Raw genomic sequence first — 22,974 nt, 5'->3', positions numbered from 1 at the left:
GAGCCTGGGAGGATTCACCATTAAGCTGCTATGCGCCTGTATATCACTGTGACTATTATTGTATTAGATTTTATCTGTAGTGTTTCAGCTATAACAACAAGATTAAATGGAAGGCGCACTCTTACTGAATTCTCAAATGTTATAAAGGGAGATTTGTGTACACTGACTGGCGTCTCTCGATCCTCCCTTGTTCTTGTGTTGTTTTATTCTGTGTAAAGTGGCTGGTTGAAGCTGTGGGGTAGGTCCATCACCTTCAATGGAAATAAAAAACGGGGAGAGATGTTAAAACGGGCTGCCGATTCACTGTTGCCCACTTTACACTATCGCACAAAAGTCTGACAGAGATACTCGATTCATCAGGGCCTGAATATCATCGATCTTTGAATGTGGAAGGAGAAAGGTTTGTTTTTTCTGTCTGTGGGAAAAGATTTCAAACATCAGTGTGACTGGAAAAGCACCAAGACACACACACCCGAGTGAGAGTGTTCCAGTGCACTGACTGTGGAAAGAGCTTTAACCAGTAACATAGCCTGAAAAAACATCGCACCGTTCACAGCAGGGAGAAACCGTACACGAGTTGTGTGTGTGGATGAGGCTTCAACTCATTGTCCAACCTGGAGAGACACAAGGATACCTGCACCATGGAGAAAAGCGAGGACTGTAAGTATGGGGACTGTGGGAAAGGATTTAATTACCCATCAGATCTGGAAAAACAATGACGCAGTTACACCGGGGAGAGGCCGTTCACCTGCTCCGTGTGTGGGGAGTGATTCACACAGAGATGCAACCTTCTCAGACACCAGCGAGTTCACACTGGGGAGAGACCGTTCACCTGCTCCGTGCGTCGGGAGGGATTCACTCAGTCATCCGACCTTCTGACGCACCAGCGAGTTCACACTGGCGAGAGGCCATTCACCTGCTCCGTGTGTGGGAAGGCATTCACTCAATCATCCAACATGCTGAAACATCAGCGAGTTCACAAGTGACTGCAGGGGTTAGATTCTGCTGTTAATGCTGCTGTTATTCACATCCGGGACTGAACCATGTTCATTCTGACAGTTGGGGATTGTTTCCGGGGAGTCCAGAACCAGGGGTCATAGTCTAAGGATAAGGGGTAAGCCATTTAGGACTGAAATGAGGAGGAATTTCTTCACCCAGAGAGTGGAATTCTCTGCCACAGAGGGCGGTGGAGGCCAGTTCATTAAATATATTCAAGAAGGAGTTGGATATATTTCTTAAGGCTAAAGGGATCAAGGGATATGGGGAGAAGGCAGGGACAGGGTACTGAATTTGGATGATCAGCCATGATCTCATTGAATGGCGGAGCAGGCTCGAAGGGCCGAATGGCCTACTCCTGCTCCTATCTTCTATGTTTCTATGTTTCTATCTCACCGCTCTGCGTATAGAATCTTCGTGAAAAGAATGGTGTTTGAGGGCTGTGTGTACCCCTCCTAATTCATGAACTCGCTGAAGATGGGTATCAATACGTAGAGACTACACCACAGAAACAGGCCATTCGGCCCAACTGGCCCACGCCGGTGTTTCTGCTCCACACCAGCCTCCTCCCACCTCTCTTCATCTGACCCCATCAACATAACCTTCTATTCCTTTCTCCCTCATGTGTTTATCTAGCTTCCCCTTAAATGCATCTGTACTCTTCCCCTCCCTGTGGCAGCGAGTTCTACATTCTAACCACTCTCTGGGTAAAGAAGTTTCTCCTGAATTCCCTATTGGATTTATTAGTGGCCATCTTATATTGATGGCCCTTAGTTTTGGTCTTCTCCACAAGGGGAAACATCTTCTCTACCCTATCGAACCGCTTCCATAATCTTAAAAACCTCCATCGGGTCAACAATGTGCGCTCCCATGGAACGGGCGAAACTCGTGTTAAACAGGACCAAGCAAACATAAAAAGATCCTCTAATGCCCTGAAATTTTCCTTTCTAACATTTGAGATTACAAAACAGTTTAAATGAATACATATTCCATTTCAGTGCTCCCTAAATGTCTTTTTCTTTACCTATCCAAAATGGACAAATGGCCTCTTTCTGTATATAAATTTCTACGAAATGTACAGTATATGGTTCTATGCATCCACTACATCTCCTCACCTAACTCATGTAATGTGTTTTTTGTTAGGCGAGGGTATTAAGGGTTATGGAACCAAGGCGGGTAAGATGGAGTTAAGATACAGATCGGCCATGATCTAATTGAATGGCGGAACAGGCCCGAGGGGCTGAATGGCCTCCTCCTGTTCCCATGTTCGTATCTTCCTATGGGAACACCTTACTGCCCTCAGTCTTCCCCTCCTCATGCAACCTACAAGGTTTAAAATCCAAGCTTGGTGTGACCTAACCGTCGTGACTTTTCTAATTTACCCCCTACTCTGTTCAGCCTTGGTGTTGTCCTAAGCTGTGGGCCTCGGCCTTTCACTCAAGTATCTCTGTGGGAGGAAAATGATCTGTCGCTGGGTTTCAGATTGGTTATCGCTATGGCAATCTTCGGAGACCAATCAGAAAGAATAGAAGGGAGAATCAAGGACCGGCCTCTGATAGAAACAACAGAGGAGCTGAGAAACCACGTGTGGAATCAGCAGCACAGTTCAAACAGACTTACTATTGACTCGGCTCTTTAATTGATGGAAAGAGGGAGGCTGGGACGTCCTCCAATGAGATACCAACCAGCTTGACCATTTCAAAGTTAAACTTTATTGATTGGTAACACAAAGGAACCATGCGCACTCACACTGAACAGTCTTTTTTTTTTAATTATGATATGTGTAAATTTAAAAAGAGTGTCCTGTCACATTACAATTCTCCCGATGTCTTTACGACATGGAAAAGGGTGACATTGTAGAGAACCTGGTGGCCATTGTTCCACGTATAAAGCACTCGGTCTCTCGGGTTGTAGTCCAGCATGGATATGTGCGAGTATTGGTTGTGGAATGGAATATCGGTGTACTCGTAGCTCGATGTGTTGGTGTAGTAGGCAAAGTAGATCTTGGCACCGGCTAGGTGGGAGTTTGTCACGTACAGCGTGCCGCAGATCACAAATGACTCGCCGGCGCTCCGCTTGGGGTAGCCGGTGTCCCAGCTCTGGAGGATCTCCAGCGTCTGGCTGTCCAGCCGGCTGATGACGATGTTGCCCGCGTTCTGGTTGGTGGTGTAGACGGCCCACAGGCCGCTCTCGTCCACCATCAGGTCGATGTCGGAGAAGCCGCCCCAGGAGTAGGGGTAGGTGTTGTTGTAGCCCGCCCCGTCCAGGCTCCGCTGCACCAGCACGCTGCGCGAGCGGAAGTGGTACTTGACGATGATGTTGCTCTGGTACTTGTTGTAGTAGAGGGAGCCGTTGAAGACCACGTGGCCCGTGCCCGCCCAAGGGTGGGGCAGGCGGTAGATCACAAACTTCTCCCCCTTGACGAAATCGTTGAAGGAGCGGAACTCGCGGACTGTTCGACCGTTCAGATACCCATCCATGTACCATAACTGGAAAACAAACAGAACAAGTGGAAGTAGTGGGAGTCGATTAATCACTCACCTGGGACCTACAATCGGAGCGATTATCAGTGGCGGGAGTCGGGAAAGTTTCTTGCTGAATTGGGGGCCAGCCACATAAATACTGTGGCAACAAGAGCAGGTCAGAGGCTGGGTATTCTGTGGCGAGTGTCTCACCTCCTGATTCCCCAAAGCCTTTCCACCATCTACAAGGCACAAGTAAGGAGTGTGATGGAATAATCTCCACTTGCCTGGATGAGTGCAGCTCCAACAACACTCAAGAAGCTCGACACCATCCAGGAAAAAGCAGCCCGTTTGATTGGCACCCCATCCACCACCTTAAACATTCACTCCCTCCATCACCGGCGTACCGTGGCTGCAGTGTGTACCATCTACAAGATGCACTGCAGCAACTCGCCAAGGCTTCTTCGACAGCACCTCCCAAACCCGTGACCTCTTCCACCTAGAAGGACAAGGGCAGCAGGCGCACGGGAACACCACCACCTCCAAGTTCCCCTCCAAGTCACACACCATCCTGACTTGGAAATATATCGGCCATTCCTTCATCGTCGCTGGGTCAAAATCCTGGAACTCCCTCCCTGACAGCACTGTGGGAGCACCTTCACCACACGGACTGCAGCGGTTCGAGAAGGCGGCTCACCACCACCTTCTCAATGGCAATTAGGGGATGGGCATTAAATGCCGGCCTTGCCAGCGACGCCCACATCCCATGAATTAATTTTTTAAAAAGAGTATGAATGCAGTGGCATCACTGAGACGGAGCCTGTCCCAAAAAACGTCGGAGTACACAAGGAATGACCATTAGGAGCACCGGATCACAGAATCACTCCACCAGAGTAAAATTCTCAGGAGGGGGGTCCCTCCCAAAAGGTTGGCCAAATTTAACTTCCAGATGCTGACCGACCTGTTAATTGCCCCTATATTTTGCTTTCAACTGGGGGTCCCTAGGTACTTCAACAGTGACCAGGGTGAGGCAGCCAGATTAACAGTGGGGCCGAGAGTTTATTAATCCATTGGGATTCAGTTCTGTTCGAGCAAAATATCCCCAGCACCCAATGTTTCCCCTAGGCTGCGCCCGGGTGCAGCAATCGGCAAACGGGAAGCAGCCGCGCAACAAATTTAAAGGCACAGCGCGCAAATAAAATATAAAAGGATGTTGAAGCCGGAGCTAATTTTCCGAGAGCAGTATTGATTAGGGCTCTTCTGCATTAAGTTCACCGGATAATTACAGATGAGGAAGGCCATTCAGCTCATCTGAATTGATACGTCCAGACCGATGCTCAAGTTCTCCCACCGCAATATCTAATTGTTTCTTTATTCCTTCCAGGTATTTTGGCACCACTACACTATTGGAAATCTATTCTTTATATCGATCACTCTCTGTCTGAAGAAGAGCGTCCCCTGATATCAGTGCTAAGTTTATCTTTCACCAGTTTGAATCTGTCTCCTTGTCCTACTCTCACAGTTTAATTAAAAGTAATATTCCTCATTTACCTTTTCCATTCCGTTAACTATCTCATGTCCGCTGCTGGAACCCTCCTCCATGCCTTTGTGACCTCTAGACCCGACTATTCCAACGCACTCCTGGCTGGCCTCCCACATTCCACCCTACGTAAACTTGAGGTCGTCCAAAACTCCTAACTCGCACCAAGTCCCGTTCGCCCATCACCCCCTGTGCTCGCTGACCTTCATTGGCTCAGTGTTCGGCAACGCCTCGATTTTAGAATTCCCATCCTTGTTTTCAAAATCCCTCCATGGCCTCTGACATGAATCTTGTCATTCATGTGGAAATGACTTATGAAATAATACTGGGCGGCCTGCTGGTGGCGCTGTCCAGGGAGAGTATAAATACTCGGGCTGGGCCCAGCTTGCTCAGGACATTCTTTAACAGGAACTAGTGAAGGACACAACTAGATCTCCATGTTGAAAAACAGTTGATTAAAGCCTTGTCTAATACTCAGACCGAGTGCCTAGTAGTTTTCTTGCGTCAGCCTCGCCCCTCCCTGTCTCTGTAACCTCCTTCAACCCCACAACCCCCCCCCACCCCCGCCCCCGAGATCTCTGTGCTCCTTCAATTCTGGCCTCTTGAGCATCCCCGATTTCCTTCGCCCCACGATTGGTGGCCGCGCCTTCAGCTGCCTGGGCCCTAAGCTCTGGAATTCCCTCCCTAAACCTCTCTGCCGCTTTCCTCCTTTAAGACGCTCCTTAAAATCTATCTCTTTGACCAAGCTTTTGGTCACCTGTCCTAATATCTCCTTCTGTGGCTCGGTGTCAAATTTGGTTTGATAATCGCTCCTGTGAAGCGCCTTGGGATGTTTTACTATGTTAAAGGTTCTATATAAATGCAAGTTGTTGTTGTTATATCCCTCTATAAGATAAGCTCTTGGGCTCTTCCTTTCCAAGCAGAAAACCACAAATCTCTCGAGTCTTTCCTTCTTTCCAAGCCGGTGACATTGGGCATGAGCCTGGTGGCTCCTTTATGCACTGTTTCCAGTGTTTAAATGTTTCCTTTGTATGTTGGCAGCCAGAACTAGATGCAATATTCAGGTTCGGTCTGACCCAAATGCCGTACGGATTGGCCACCAGTTCCTCTGGCCTACACGCCACTCTTTGGGTTATCAATACAAGTGAGATGTTCTCAAGCAGAATTGGGGGGTTGACTTGGAAAGGCCAGGGTAATTGGCTGTTGCCAACATGATCACCAATGCCAACATGATCATCAATGCCAACATGATCACCAATGCCAACATGATCACCAATGCCAACGTGATCACCAATGCCAACATGATCATCAATGCCAACATGATCATCAATGCCAACATGATCATCAATGCCAACATGATCACCAATGCCAACATGATCATCAATGCTAACATGATGGCACAGGATCATAAGAAATAGGAGCAGGAGTCGGCCATACAGCCTCTCGAGCCTGCTCCGCCATTCAATAAGATCATGGCCGATCTTCGACCTCAACTCCACTTTCCCACCCGATCCCCACATCCCTTGATTTCCCTAGAATCCAAAGATCTATCGATCTCAGTCTTGAATATACTCAATGGCTGAGCCTCCACAGCCCTCTGGGGCAGAGAATTCCAAAGATTCACCACCCTCTGAGTGAAGAAATTCCTCCTCATCTCATTCTTAAATGGCCGACCCCTTATCCTGAGACTGTGCCCCCTGGTTCTAGACTCTCCAGCCAGGGGGAAACATCCTCTCAGCATCTAGTACGATAACAAGATACTGCGGATGCTGGAAATCCGAAATAACAACAGAAAATGCTGGAAAAACTCAGCAGCCCAGGCAACATCCGTGGAGAGAGAAATAGAGTCAACGTTTCAGGTCGAAACCCTTCGTCAAGACTGAAAAAGCACAGGAAATGAAACAGATTAAAAGGCCAGTTTGGGGACTGGGAGAGAACAAAAGAGAAGTGAAGAGACATTAAGAGGTAATTCTTTCAGCATCTACCCTGTCAATCCCCCTCAGAATCTTATATGTTTCAATGAGATCACTTCTCATTGTTTTAAACTCCAGAGATTATAGGCCCAACCTACCTGGCATGTTTGATCAATCTGCATGGTGTGGGACTGACTCACACATCCCAGGAAGGTGTCAGATTTGATCTGTAGTGAGTTTGCTGATCTCAGTGGGGTGGCAGTGGGAGCTGTTACTTCTAGTCTCGGCATCTCCCAGCTATTCAAATGCTTGCTGCTTGAACATGCGCGTGTGTGTGCGTGTGATAAGGTTCCAACCCCGGCGGGGACAAGATCAGGTTGGCTGTGCGGCATCCAACAACTCGCTGATGCTCATTTTCTACGCTTGTACAGAATGAGATGCCCTGGGGTGGGGGGGTTGTTGCTATCGGTGCCGATGGAATCATTCCCCAGCGGGAAGGCTTCCATAAGAGGTTTCGTAACCGTGGACAACGTGAATCATGGCCTTCCTGAAAGGAAGGGTGAAAAAAAAACCCCCCAGTGGTCTTCAGTCGAATGTTTCACTGTTTGACAACCCGCCGTCACACGAACTAAAAAAGAGCGCCGCATTTCCCCACATGCTCATAGCAACACAGGAGGAGGCCATTCAGTCCCTCGAGCCTGTTACCATAGGAACAGGAGGAGGCCATTCAGCCCCTCGAGCCTGTTACCATAGGAACAGGAGGCGGCCCATTCAGCCCCTCGAGCCTGCTACCATAGGAACAGGAGGAGGCCATTCAGCCCCTCGAGCCTGTTACTATAGGAACGGGAGGAGGCCATTCAGCCCCTCGAGCCTGTTACCATAGGAACGGGAGGAGGCCCATTCAGCCCCTCGAGTCTGTTACCATAGGAACAGGAGGAGGCCATTCAGCCCCTCGAGCCTGTTACCATAGGAACAGGAGGAGGCCATTCAGCCCCTCAAGCCTGTTACCATAGGAACAGGAGGAGGCCATTCAGCCCCTCGAGCCTGTTACCATAGGAACAGGAGGAGGCCCATTCAGCCCCTCGAGCCTGTTACCATAGGAACAGGAGGAGGCCATTCAGCCCCTCGAGCCAGTTCTGCCATTCAATCAGATCACGGCTGGTGTTTTTCCACAGAAACTAATTAACAGCTTGATAACTGTTCAAAGCTTGCAAGGAAACTTAGTTGCGCAGGGAAGGCAAGAAAACAGCAAATGCTTTGAGGCCGAGTCCACCGGGATTCAAAGCCCTTCTGTTCCACTGTGATATTCAGTGCAATGTTGAAGAGTGAGCTTTAATTAATTCCCCAAGCTGATTTTGACGCTTAACCACACACCAGTCTGACTAATCAGCCCTACGTGTCCTTGCTTTTAAGATCCAACTGTCTGGCAGCTCAAGATGTTTTTTGCTAATTTTTTTGGGTTATCAATCGAACCGTTATGTTCTGTGCACTTTTAGAAATGGGGGGTAGGGTTGATGTTTGCTGTGTCTTCAAAGACTTTAGCAGGGACTTCTCCTGTGGAGCAGTGTTCACCACACTGTTTCAGGTCAGTTGCCAGGGATTTATTAAACCCTGCCCACTCACAACTAATAGATCGGTACCAAGAAAGGACAGGTTACATAGAATTACATAAAATACATAGCACAGCAACAGGCCATTCAGCCCAACTGGTCCACGCCGGTATTTGTGCTCCACACGAGCCTCCTCTCACCCCTCTTCATCTCACCCTATCAGCATATCCTTCTATTCCTTTCTCCCTCATGCACTTATCTAGCTTTGCCTTAAATACTATTCTCCTCAACCACTCCCTGTGGTAGCGAGTTCCACATTCTCCCCACTCTCTGGGTAAAGGGGTTTCTCCTGAATTCCCTATTGGATCTATTAGTGACTGTCTTATATTTATGTCCTCTAGTTCTAGTCTCCCCCACAAGTGGAAACATCTTCTCTATGTCTACCCTATCAAACCCTTTCATAATCTTAAAAAACCTCAAGGAGGTCACCTCGAAGCCTTCTCTTTGCTAGAGAAAAGAGCCCCAGCCTGTTCAGTCTTTCCTGCTAGTTGTACCCTCGCAGTTCTGGTATCGTCCTTGTAAATCATTTTTGCACCTTCTCCAGTGCCTCGATATCCTTTTTAACTTCACCCCCAAACTCTCCGATCCTCTGAGACTTTGTCCTTTGGTTCATCCTGCCTCCCTTCTCCCCACCATTGGCGGCCGTGCCTTCAGCCACTGAGACTCCGCGCTCTGGACTTCCCTCCCTAAACCGGTTGTGAGAGAGCGCAGGGGATTAAGTAGAGAGGAAGAATTAAAGTGAGTGATTATAAGCAGGAGGGAAGTGTGAACGTGAACACGTGAGAGACACAGCAAGAGAGAGATACATACGTGGACACATCAAGACATCATGTCACAGAGATCTGGTTGGAAAGCTGCATAAAACAGCAGAATTCAGAAGGAAGAGAGACGGTGAGAAATTTAATTGTGAGCTTTTAAACACACCAAGAGCACAGATCGAAACACTGAACTGAAGAGTAATTTGTCTGGAAGGTTCAAGACCCTCCCCCTTAGAGAGTAGCGGAACGATGTAAGATGTGAGAGAAGTCCCGGCGAGGAGACTTTTTCAAGATGCGGAGAGCTGAGGCACAGATGTCAGATCAGAGGAAGACTGGGTGGAGAGGTTTCAAACACGCCAGAAATAGTGCTGGAGTTACAGATCAGAGTGATACCCAGGGCCATGTACTTTCATGTTGTTGCCAGTCTGGAACGGTGTCATCTTGGACACGGCAGTCGATTGGAATTCTCAAGTTCTTTCCCCTCTCTGTTCAACTAGCGTGGCTCGGTTGCTAGCACTCTCGCCACTGAGTTAGGAAACTCTGGGTCGAAGCCCCCCACTATGGACTTCAGCTAAGCATCGCCAACTCTGGTTGGACCTGTTCCTGGAGCTTTCATCAGGTGACCTCCTGCCGCAAGCTGCCCTGCTCCCACAATCCCGCCATTGGTCACCCAACACATCCATTCTCACGCCTTCCCACGCCCTTTGGGAAATAATTGGCAAATGAAGTTCAACACAGCCAAATGTGAGGTATTACATTTCGGTAGGAAGAATAGGGAGGTCACTTATCACTTGAAGGATGCGAGTCTGGGTGGGGTAGAGGAACAAAGGGATCTCGGAGTACAAATACACAAATCACTAAAAGTAGCGACACAGGTTAGCAAGGCCATAAAAAAAGCAAACCAAGCACTAGGGTTTGTTTCTAGAGGGATAGAATTGAAAAGTAGGGAAGTTATGCTAAACCTGTATCGAACCTTGGTTAGACCACACTTGGAGTACTGCGTACAGTTCTGGTCGCCATTTTTTATAAAAAGGATATCGAGGCACTGGATAGGGTGCAGAGAACATTTACAAGGATGATACCAGAAATGCGAGGGTGTACCTATCAGGAAAGGATGAACAGGCTGGATCTCTTTTCTCTTGAAAAAAGAAGGCTGAGGGGTGACCTAATAGAGGTCTTTAAAATTATGAAAGGTTTTGATAGAGTGGATACAGAGAGAATGTTTCCACTTGTGGGGAAGAGCATAACTAGAGGCCATCAATATAAGATAGTCACCAAGAAATCCAATAGGGAATTCAGAAGAAACTTCTTTACCCAGAGAGTGGTGAGAATGTGGAACTCGCTCCCACAGGGAGTGGTTGAGGCGAATAGTATAGATGCATTTAAGGGGAGGCTGGACAAGTACATGAGGGAGAAGGGAATCGAGGGTTATGCTGATAGATTTAGATGAGGAAAGACGGGAGGAGGCTCGAGTGGAGCATAAACACCAGCATGGGCTGGTTGGGCCGAATGGCCTGTTTCTGTGCCGTATATCCTATGTTACCGAATTGGATCATTCTTGACTCTCAGTCAGTCAATCAGCCCTTTCTTCCCCCTGCCCAATCTCCAATGCTTTTTATAACTAATAAAAAAAATGTTCAAAGAAAATAAAAATAAGAACACTATTTTTTTTTAACGCCCCTTTGATTTTCCTCCCACAGTGCCCAGGAGATTAACCTTCAATTCCTGGAGAGACTCCAGGGCAATATGGGAAGGCTAGCGACCCCTAACTGAGAGCGCATAACCCAGGCTCTTTCACCCTCGTCCGTGAATCCTTCCACGGCCTCAGCCCATCCCATCTCTCTAACCTCAATCCACCTGCGTTATTTCCCTTCCAAAATAACAACAGTAAATGCTGGAAATACTCAGCAGGCCAGGCAGCATCCGTGGAGAGAGAAACAGAGTTAACGTTTCAGGTCTGGGTCCCTTCATCAGAACTGGAAAAAGCTGGAGATGTAACAGATATTAAACAGGTGCAGAGACGCGGCGGTGGGGGGGGGGTGGGGGGGGCGGGTTTAGGAGGGGAGGAAGGAATTGAAAGAATATACTGTGAAAATGTTGCAAATGGGAATGGCAAAATCACACAGCATGAAAAATGGGGGCAGGGATTATTAGGGGCCGAGGTTATGATCTGAAATTGTTGAACTCGATATTGAGTCCGGAAGGCTGTAAAGTGCCTAATCGAAAGATGAGGTGCTGTTCCTCGAGCTTATGTTGAGCTTCGTTGGAACAATGTAATAGGCCGAGGACAGAGAGGTCAGAGTGGGAGTGAAGTGGAGAATTAAAATGACAGGCGGCCGGAAGCTCAGGGTCACTCTTACGGACTGAATGGAGGTGTTCCACAAAGCGGTCGCCCAATCTGCATTTGGTCTCCCCGATGTAGAGGAGACCGCATCGTGAGCAGCGAATACAGTATACTAGATTGCAAGAAGTACAAGTAAATCGCTGTTTCACCTGGAAGGGGTGTTTGGGGCCTTTTTTTATTTCCCTTCCATTCCTTTGAGACAGGCACTTCGCTGAGATCATTGAAACGAGGCCCGAGGCCCAATGTCTGGAGAGGGTTGGCCTCACCATTCAGGCGCTGGGGGTTGGGGGCAGGCGCAAGCTCCCCCCCATGCCCATGAATGGTTGCAGCCAATTTCTAGGCCATGCACGGCAAGTGCATGGAGGTAATGTCGAACTTGTGTGCAAGGCCTTAATTAGGCCGCAGTTGGACAACTGTGTGCAGTTTTGGGCACCCCATGATAGGAAGGAGTTAAAAAGCAACAGGAAAGATGTAGGGTAGGTTTAATGGGAAGTTACTGGCGACAAGGGATGATGTAATATCTCCAAATTTGCAGACGACACAAAGCTGGGTGGGCATGTGTGCTGTGAGGAGGATGCCGAGAAACTACAGGATGATTTGGACAGGTTGGGTGATTGGGCAGAAGCATGGCAAATGCAATATAACGTGGATAAGTGTGAGGTTATCCACTTTGGTGGCATAAACAGGAAGACAGATTATTATCTAAATGGCAATAGATTGGGAGAAGGGGAAGTGCAACGAGACCTGGGTGTCCTTGTGCACCAGTCGCTGAAGGTAAGCATGCAGGTGCAGCAGGCGGTTAAGAAGGCAAATGGTATGTTGGCCTTCGTAGCGAGAGGGTTTGAGTACAGAAACAAGGATGTCTTGCTGCAGTTGTACAGGGCCTTGGTGAGACCACATCTTGAGTATTGTGTGCAGTTTTGGTCGCCTTATCTGAGGAAGGATGTTCTTGCCATGGAAGGAGTTCAGCGAAGATTCACCAGGCTGATACCTGGGATGGCAGGAATGACGTATGAGGAGAGATTGGGTCAATTGGGCTTGTACTCGCTGGAGTTTAGAAGAATGAGAGGTGATCTCATTGAAACTTATAAAATTCTGACAGGACTAGACAGACTAGATGCAGGAAGGATGTTCCCAATGGTCGGGGAGTCCAGAACCAGGGGTCACAGTCTAAGGATAAGGGGTAGGCCATTTAGGACAGAAATGAGGAGGAATTTCTTCACCCAGAGAGTGGTGAACCTATGGAATTCTCTATCACAGAAGGCAGTAGAGGCCAAGTCATTAAATATATTCAAGAAGGAGTTGGATATATTTCTTAAGGCTAAGGGGATCAAGGGATATGGGGAGAAAGCAGGGACAGGGTACTGAGTTTGGATGATCAGCCATGATCAATTTATAATGGGGAACAAAGAAATGGCAGACCAACTAAATACATATTTTGGTTCTGTCTTCACAAAGGAGGACACAAATAACCTCCCAGAGATGCCGGCGAACATAGGGTCTGATGAAAGGGAGGAACTGATAGAAATCAGTATTTGTAGGGAAATGGTGTTAGGGAAATTGATGGGATTGAAGGCCGATAAATCCCCAGGGCCTGATAATCTACATCCTAGGGTACTTAAGGAAGTGGCCCTAGAAATAGTAGATGCATTGCTGATCATCTTCCAACATTCGATGGAATCTGGAACAGTACCCATGGATTGGAGGGTAGCTAATGTTACCCCACTATTCAAAAAAGGTGGTAGAGAGAAAACGGGGAATTACAGACCGGTAAGCCTGATATCGGTAGTGGGGAAAATGCTAGAGTCCATTATAAAAGATGTAATAGCAGTGCACTTGGAAAACAGTGACAGGATCGGACAAAGTCAACATGGATTCACAAAAGGTAAATCGTGCTTGACTAATCTGCTGGAATTTTTTGAGGATGTAACTGGTAAAATAGATAAGGGAGAACCAGTGGATGTGGTGTATCTGGACTTTCAGAAGGCCTTCGATAAGGTCTCGCATAAGAGATTAGCGTGTAAAGTTAAGGCACATGGGATTGGGGGCAAGGTATTGACTTGGATAGAGAACTGGTTGGCAGACAGAAAGCAAAGAGTTGGAATAAATGGGTCTTTTTCCGAGTGGCAGGCAGTGACTAGTGGGGTACTGCAGGGATCAGTCCTTGGACCCCAGCTATTCACAATATATATTAATGATCTAGACAAGGGAACTAGATGTAATATCTCCAAATTTGCAGACGACACAAAGCTGGGTGGGTGTGTGGGCTGTGAGGAGGATGTTGAGAAACTTCAGGATGATTTGGACATATTGGGTGATTGGGCAGAAACATGGCAGAAGCAACATAACATGGATAAATGTGAGGTTATCCACTTTGGTGGCAAAAACAGGAAGGCAGATTATTATCTAAATGGCAATAGAAGGGGAAGTGCAACAAGACCTGGGTGTCCTTGTGCACCAGTCGCTGAAGGTAAGCATGCAGGTGCAGCAGGCGGTTAAGAAGGCAAATGGTATGTTGGCCTTCGTAGCGAGAGGGTTTGAGTACAGGAACAAGGATGTCTTCCTGCAGTTGTACAGGACCTTGGTGAGACCACATCTTGAGTATTGTGTGCAGTTTTGGTCGCCTTATCTGAGGAAGGATGTTCTTGCCATGGAAGGAGTTCAGCGAAGATTCACCAGGCTGATACCTGGGATGGCAGGAATGACGTATGAGGAGAGATTGGGTCGATTGGGCTTGTACTCGCTGGAGTTTAGAAGAGTGAGAGGGGATCTCATTGAAACTTATAAAATTCTAACAGAACTAGACAGACTAGATGCAGGAAGGATGTTCCCGATGGTCGGGGAGTCCAGAACCAGGGGACACAGTCTAAGGATAAAGGGTAGGCCATTTAGGACAGAAATGAGGAGGAATTTCTTCACCCAGAGGGTGAACCTGTGGAATTCTCTACCACAGAAGGCGGTGGAGGCCAGTTCATTAAATATATTCAAGAAGGAGTTGGATATATTTCTTAAGGCTAAAGGGATCAAGGGATATGGGCAGAAAGCAGGGACAGGGTACTGAATTTGGATGATCAGCCATGATCTCATTGAATGGCGGAGCAGGCTCGAGGGGCCGAATGGCCTACTCCTGCTCCTATCTTCTATGTTTCTATGTTTCTATGTCTTCTTAGAGAGAGACTGGGGAATTTAGGCATTTTTCACTAGTTAAGCGGTGGCCAGACGAGAGGTCGTCAAGATTATAAAGTAACTAGCGATAAATTGTTACCGTTGGTCAACAAGGCGGCAATGAGAGGGCAAAATTGAAGAGCGTCACAAAAAAGAATTAAAGGACAGAAATTTTGGGTCTGAATGTGGAATTCGCTGCTCAAACCGGGTCAATAAATTCTTTTAATAAGGGAATTTGTTGCTTGAAAAAGAGGAATATTAAAGGGTGTTAGGAACAAGCAAGACAGGCGGCTCCATTTGACAACTGAAAATGAAAATTTATATTCAGGATTTTAAAGCTTTTTAAGTGATGGTCAGTGCATTGGCTGCTTACTGCTGGGATTAAGGTTTAAATCCTATCTCGACTGATAGGACGGATCTTCACCCTTTGTGTGAGGACGGATCTTCACCCTCTGTGTGAGGACGGATATTCACCCTCTGTGTGAGGACGGATCTTCACCCTCTGTGTGAGGACGGATCTTCACCCTCTGTGTGAGGACGGATCTTCACCCTCTGTGTGAGGACGGATCTTCACCCTCTGTGTGAGGACGGATCTTCACCCCCTGTGTGAGGACGGATCTTCACCCTCTGTGTGAGGACGGATCTTCACCCTCTGTGTGAGGACGGATCTTCACCCCCTGTGTGAGGACGGATCTTCACCCTCTGTGTGAGGATGGATCTACACCCTCTGTGTGAGGACGGATCTTCACCCCCTGTGTGAGGACGGATCTTCACCCTCTGTGTGAGGACGGATCTTCACCCTCTGTGTGAGGACGGATCTTCACCCCCTGTGTGAGGACGGATCTTCACCCTCTCTGTGAGGACGGATCTTCACCCCGTGTGAGGACGGATCTTCACCCCCTGTGTGAGGACGGATCTTCACCCTCTGTGTGAGGACGGATCTTCACCCTCTGTGTGAGGACGGATCTTCACCCCCTGTGTGAGGATGGATCTTCACCCTCTGTGTGAGGACGGATCTTCACCCTCTGTGTGAGGACGGATCTTCACCCCCTGTGTGAGGACGGATCTTCACCCTCTGTGTGAGGACGGATCTTCACCCCCTGTGTGAGGATGGATCTTCACCCCGTGTGAGGACGGATCTTCACCCTCTGTGTGAGGACGGATCTTCACCCCCTGTGTGAGGACGGATCTTCACCCTCTGTGTGAGGACGGATCTTCACCCCCTGTGTGAGGACGGATCTTCACCCTGTGTGAGGATGGATCTTCACCCCCTGTGTGAGGATGGATCTTCACCCCCTGTGTGAGGAAGGATCTTCACCCTCTGTGTGAGGATGGATCTTCACCCCCTGTGTGAGGACGGATCTTCACCCTCTGTGTGAGGATGGATCTTCACCCTCTGTGTGAGGACGGATCTTCACCCTCTGTGTGAGGACGGATCTTCACCCCCTGTGTGAGGACGGATCTTCACCCTCTGTGTGAGGACGGATCTTCACCCTCTGTGTGAGGACGGATCTTCACCCTCTGTGTGAGGACGGATCTTCACCCTCTGTGTGAGGACGGATCTTCACCCTCTGTGTGAGGACAGATCTTCACCCTCTGTGTGAGGTAAAGATCCCATGTGAACTGGCCTCAAGACAGTCTTCCTCAAGTTATCGGTGAGTCCACAAGAAAAACTGCTCACAGAGTTGGCCGAATCTGGGCCCTCTCACCCACGGAGTGTGTAGTGGAAATGTCACGCTGGCATACCAGAGGGGATCCCTTCTGAGGTTTGAAGCAGTGCAGAGATAGCTCTACGTTGTACCTAATCTGCATACCCCCCGCCGCCCCCCCCCCGATCTGGAGTATTTGGTGGGGCAGTATAGAGGGAGCTCTCCTCTGCATCCAATCATGGAGTGTCAGCCGTGGCTCAGTGGGCGGCACTCTCGCCTTGGAGTCAGAAGGTCGTGGGTTCACGTCCCACTCCAGGGACTTGAGCACAAAAATCTAGGCCGACACTTCAGTGCAGGGCTGAGGGAGCGCCGCACTGTCGGAGGGGCAGTACTGAGGGAGCGCCGCACTGTCGGAGGGGCAGTACTGAGGGAGCGCCGCACTGTCGGAGGGGCAGTACTGAGGGAGCGTCGCACTGTCGGAGGGGCAGTACTGAGGGAGCGTCGCACTGTCGGAGGGGCAGTACTGAGGGAGCTCCGCACTGTCGGAGGGGCGGTACTGAGGGAGCGCCGCACTGTCGGAGGGCAAATACTGAGGGAGCGCCGCACTGTCAGAGGGGCAGTACTGAGGGAGCGCCGCACTGTCGGAGGGGCAGTACTGAGAGAGCGCCGCACTGTCGGAGGGGCAGTACTGAGGGAGCGCCGCACTGTCAGAGGGGCAGTACTGAGGGAGCGCCGCACTGTCGGAGGGGCAGTACTGAGGGAGCGCCGCACTGTCAGAGGCGCAGTACTGAGGGAGCTCCGCACTGTCGGAGGGGCAGTACTGAGGGAGCGCCGCACTGTCGGAGGGGCAGTACTGAGGGAGCGCCGCACTGTCGGAGGGCAAATACTGAGGAAGCGCCGCACTGTCGGAGGTGCTGTCTTTCGGATGAGATGTAAAATCTGTCTGCTCTCTTAGGTGGATATAAAAGATCCCATGGCACTATTTTGAAGAAGAGCAGGGGAGTTCTCCCCGGTGTCCTGGGGCCAATATTTATCCCTAAATCAACATCACTCAAACAGATTATCTGGTCACTGTCCCATTGCTGTTTGTGGGAGCATGCTTTGCACAAATTGGCTGCTGCGTTTCCTACATTACAACAGTGACTACACTTCAGAAGTACGAGAGGATTCGAGTACAGGAGGAAGGATGTCTTGCTGCAGTTGTACAGGGCCTTGGTGAGACCACACCTTGAGTATTGTGTGCAGTATTGGTCGCCTTATCTGAGGAAGGATGTTCTTGCCATGGAGGGAGTGCAGCGAAGATTCACCAGACTGATACCTGGGATGGCAGGAATGACGTATGAAGAGGGATTGGGTCGATTGGGCTTATATTCGCTAGAGTTTAGAAGAATGAGATGGGATCTCATTGAAACTTATAAAATTCTAACAGACTAGATGCAGGAAGGCTTTTCCTGATGGCGGGGGAGTCCAGAACCAGGGGTCACAGTCTAAGGATAAGGGGTAAGCCATTTAGGACTGAGATGAGGAGGAATTTCTTCACCCAGAGAGTGGTGAACCTGTGGAATTCTCTACCACAGAAGGCAGTAGAGGCCAAGTCATTAAAAATATTCAAGAGGGAGTTAGATATATTTCTTAAGGCTAAAGGGGATCAAGGGATATGGGGAGAAAGCAGGGACAGGGTACTGAATTTGGATGATCAGCCATGATCGCATTGAATGGCGGAACAGGCTCGAGGGGCCGAATGGCCTACTCCTGCTCCTATCTTCTATGTTTCTATGTTCTTCATTGGTTGAAAAGCGCTTTGGGACATCCTGAGGTTGTGAAAGGCGCTATAGGAATGCAAGTCCTTCTTTCTTTCGTTTACCTCTGGCCTGCAGTACTCAGTACAGAGGGACCTTTATTCTACACCTAATTCCGTAAATTGGCTTGGCTCCTGTCCATCGGAAGTGGGGGGTCACTCCATCTCCCGAACCCCAACGCCCCTCATCTCAAGGAGCACAACTCGCCTTCAGCGAGCTGATATAAGGGATCCGTTTCTTTCCCGTGTAGTAAGCACGATAGACAAAAGATACCTTTGGAAGTGATTCCCGTGATCCAACGACAGCAATTCCCTGAGCTGAGCTCCTTGGGAGTGCCACGCTCCCCAGTAAGAATGACGATATCGCCCCTTTAGAGTACGCAAGGCAGCATAACTCACCACTTAGTCCTTCATCTGTAAAGGTTCCATTCAGTGCATCTCATAAACATGACACTGAAACATTGCGATATTAATTAATGTCAGCCGGGAAAGGTTGGATTAGTCAACAGTTTAGCATCAGCGGCATTATTCCCCGTTACAATCACTGATGTAGAATATGTAAAAACATCCTTTAATTCCACAGCCATAACGTGAACTGTCGCAGTTTCGTGAGTAATGGCCAAATTAATTACCTAGGAACTCGTCATGAATGCTAAATGGGTCGTTGCCAGGGAATCTGTTGTGAAAGATAGATCTGTGCTGTAAAACTCTTTCTGTGCTGTAAAACTCTATGGCCTAGAAATTCAGTGCCCTTAGCGCCGATTTTGCAGCGCTAGAGGGCCTAGCGCTGCAATTGGCGCCGGCGCCGAAATTGCCTGGGGCCCTTCCGCCGCGGTAGACCGGTAGCGCTGCGCCGGCACCGATGACGTCATCGGTGTGCGCAGCGTCCCGGTTGCCATGCCGACGGGCCCCAGCGCCGAAATTCAGTTGCGGCCGCCTCGCCCGTGGCAGCCGCAACTAAGACTCTGGCAACAGAGTCTTACATGACTTTGCGCCGGCGCATTAAAGGCACCGCGGCGGCCGGCCGCTTTCCCGCCGGCCGCCTGGCCGCAGCTCCCTCCCCGGACTTCCCCCCCCCCCCCCCCCCGGAACAGAAGCAAGCCCGGCACTTGTCCGAGGTGCCGGGCTCATTTTTAAAAAGATTTTCGCGGGCCGCGGCCGGGTGCAGGCAGCTCCTCCTTAAGGGAAGGAGGAGGCCTGCACTTCCCGAACCTGCCGCACCGCAGCGGGCGCCGCAGCGCCGGAATAGCGCCGATATTCAGCGCGTAGCGCCAGTTTTCAGGCGCAAACAGCTCTCAGCAGCGCCGGCAGCCGTTTGGGCGCAGAATTGGTGAATTTTGGGCCCGACCAGCGCGACTTACCTCCGGCACTAACTTCCGGCGCTAAAGCCCTGGCTGCGCCAAAACTCAATTTCTAGGCCTATGACTCTATTTAGACTGGACAGGGATGGATGGGCGGCGCAGACACGATGGGCCGAAGGGCCTCTTTCTGTGCTGTAAAACTCTATGACTCTATAATGGGTAATAAATGTGGTCCACACATGAATGATATACCTAACGCCGAAAGATTAAAATATTAATATGCCACCAATGGTCACCAGTGTATAATACTGTTAACCCCATAGAAACATAGAAACATAGAAGATAGGAGCAGGAGTACGCCATTCGGCCCCTCGAGCCTGCTCCACTATTTAATGAGATCATGGCTGATCATCCAAATTCAGTACCCTGTCCCTGCTTTCTCCCCATATCCCTTGATCCCTTTAGCCTTAAGAAATATATCTAACTCCTTCTTGAATATATTTAATAAGTTGGCCTCAACTGCCTTCTGTGGTAGAGAATTCCACAGGTTCACCACTCTCTGGGTGAAGAAATTCCTCCTCATCTCAGTCCTAAATGGCTTACCCCTTATTCTTAGACTGTGACCCCTGGTTCTGGACTCCCCCGCCATCGGGAACACCCTTCCTGCATCTAGTCTGTCTAGTCCTGTTAGAATTTTATAAGTTTCAATAAAATGTAGTCAAGCGAGGCAGCTTTTACTCTTGCTCCACTGCACTCACCTGTTGGCCCATCTGGCTGGCGTGCGGCCTGCTGTGGGACTGGCGGCCTACAGGTGAAGAAGGTCCCCTTAACCGTCTCTGGTCTGCTGGTTTTTGCCAACATTGCAAATGGCCTCAGTGCCTGATCAGGTGAGGGCAGGTTGCATAGACTAGGCTCGTATTCCCTCGAGTACAGAAGATTAAGGGGTGATCGAATGGAGGTGTTTATGAGGATTAAATGGAGTTGACAAGTTAGGTCGAGAGAAACTATTTCCTCTGGTGTGGGGGGAGTCCAGAACAAGGGGGAGTAACCTTAAAATTAGAGCCAAGCCGTTCAGGGGTGATGTCAGGAAGCACTTCTTCACACAAAGGGTTAGTGGAAATCTGGAACTCACTCCTTCAAAAAGCTGTTGAGGCTGAGGGTTCAATTGAAAATTGCAGGATTGTGATCAATAGATTTTTGTTAGGCAAGGGTATTAAGGGTTACGGAACCACGGCGGGTAGATGGAATCGAGGTACAGATCAGCCATGATCTAAATGAATGGTGGTACAGGCTAGAGGGGCTGAATGGCCTCCTCCTGTTCCTATGTTCCTATGACAGGATCAGGCTCCCCCTGCGATACCCTCTCATGGTTCAATAGCCTACTGATACTCAATGTCTGGGCTCAAACGTGGTCACTTGAGTGAGGGCGGCTAAATCCTGCGGTACAAGTGTGAAAACTGAAGACAGAGAGCCAGCCTCTAGACAGTAAAGTGCGCACGAGTGTCAAACTTGTACAATTCTAGGTAGTACATGAGCGCACACAACTGCCTCTCCAATATAACCCTGTGGCTGGTAGGATCCCTTAAACTTCAAACACTGCCTGCACACTGACCTCCAAATGACCTGTTGTGATGAGGAAGACTATTAGGGTGCTTTACTTAATGTGATCTTCAAGCTTTTCTCCAAAGGTTACGGCACTACAAGGGGTTGGAGGACTAAAACAAAATCATCAATGGTTTCTTCCCTTTCCATCCCTACCAAGGTTCCTCAACACCTTTGCTAACCTTGCGAGGAGGGTACCCGGGGCATGTCCACCCAATGGCAGGGAGGGACCAGAGGCAATGACCCTCGCTGGTTCTACTGTGTGTGGAACAGGACTTGAATAAAATGGAAGGGAAATCATTCCTTTGACCAATATTACAGTCTTCATTCTTCTTCAGATCGCCTTTTCAGCAGCATATGTTCCACCTTGCTCATCCATTACATCTAAATCAGGAGTTTACTAAATGAACAAGTAAACTCCGATTTACTTGTATTTCTTTGCGGAACACCTCCATTCAGTCCGTAAGGGTGACCCCGAGCTTCCGGTCGCCTGTCACTTTAATTCTCCGCTTCACTCCCACCCTGATCTCTCTGTCCTCGGCCTCTTACACTGTTCCAACGAAGCCCAGCGTAAGCTCGAGGAACAGCACCTCCTCTTTCGATTAGGCACTTTACAGCCCTCTGGACTCAACATCGAGTTCAACAATTTCAGGCTATAACCTCGGCCCCCATTTTTTTGATGGCAGCTGTCGATCATTCTGCTATTCCCATTTACACCTCCTCTAGACCCATCTTTTGTTTCTTTACTTGTCCCATTACCATCTCCTTTTGCCTCGCACCATCATCCCTTTTGTCTTTTCATCTCTCCTGCCTTCCACCCTATCACAGACCTTTCCTTTTGTTCTTTCCTCCCCTCCCCCCTTTCCCTGCCCCACACTTGCTTAAAAACCTGTTCCATCTCCAGCTTTTTCCAGTTCCGACGAAAGGTCATCGACCTGAAATGTTAACTCTGTTTCTCTCTCCACAGATGCTGCCTGACCCGCTGAGTGTTTCCAACATTTTCACTTTTTATTTAAGTAAATTCCATGACAACAACAGCTTGTATTTAATGTAGTAAAACATCCCAAGGCGCTGCACAGGAGTATTTTAAGACAAAAAATTTTGACGCCGAGCCACATAAAGATAAATTAGGGCAGGTGACCAAAAGCTTGGTGAAAGAGGTAGGTTTTAAGGGGCGTCTTAAAGGAGGAGAGAGAGGTAGTGAGGCGGAGAGGTTCAGGCAGGGAATTCCAGAGCTTAGGGCCTGGGCAACAGAAGGCACGGCCGCCAAAGGTTGAGCGATTATAATCAGGGATGTTCAAGAGGGCAGAATTAGAGGAGCGCAGATATCTCGGGGGGGGGGGCGGGGTTGTGAGGCTGAAGGAGATTACAGAGACAGGGAGGGGCGAGGCCATGAAGGGATTTGAAAACAAGGATGAGAATTTTGAAATCGAGGCATTGCTTAACCGGGAGCCAATGTAGGTCAGCGAGCACAGGGGAGATGGGCGAATGGGACTTGGTGCGAGTTAGGACACGGGCAGCCGAGTTTTGGATGACATCAAGTTTACGTAGGGTGGAATGTGGGAGGCCAGCCAGGAGTGCGTTGGAATAGTCAAGTCTAGAGGTAACAAAGGCATGGATGAGGGTTTCAGCAGCGGATGAGCTGAGGCAAGGGCGGAGACGGGCAATGTTACAGAGGTGGAAGTAGGCGGTCTTTGTTATGCTGCGGATATGTGGTCGAAGGTCATTTCAGGGTCAAATATGTCACCAAGGTTGTGAACAGTGAGATTCAGCCTCAGACAGACGCTAGGGAGAGGGATGGAGTCGGTGGCTAGGGAACGGAGTTTGTGGCGGGGA

The 22,974-nt window shown here is 49.1% G+C and overlaps 1 protein-coding gene across 2 annotated transcripts in view; it reads right to left on the bottom strand.

Annotated features, from left to right (window-relative positions):
* Nucleotides 1-2,685: 2,685 nt before the first annotated feature.
* The window catches only part of LOC147097725 (noelin-2-like), a 421,183-nt gene continuing 400,894 nt past the window's right edge, over nucleotides 2,686-22,974 (bottom strand). For both annotated transcript variants that reach the window (XM_085971765.1, XM_085971764.1), the window contains exon 6: nucleotides 2,686-3,485. In XM_085971765.1, the coding sequence (XP_085827891.1) occupies nucleotides 2,808-3,485 (678 nt within the window). In that variant the 3' untranslated portion in view covers nucleotides 2,686-2,807. The remainder of the gene's footprint in view (nucleotides 3,486-22,974) is intronic.

This window comes from Somniosus microcephalus, chromosome 31, assembly GCF_052327205.1.
Source record: "Somniosus microcephalus isolate GS21.2 chromosome 31, FLI_Smic_1.0, whole genome shotgun sequence".
NCBI lineage: Eukaryota > Metazoa > Chordata > Chondrichthyes > Squaliformes > Somniosidae > Somniosus > Somniosus microcephalus.
This window is presented reverse-complemented; position numbering and strand designations above follow the sequence as displayed.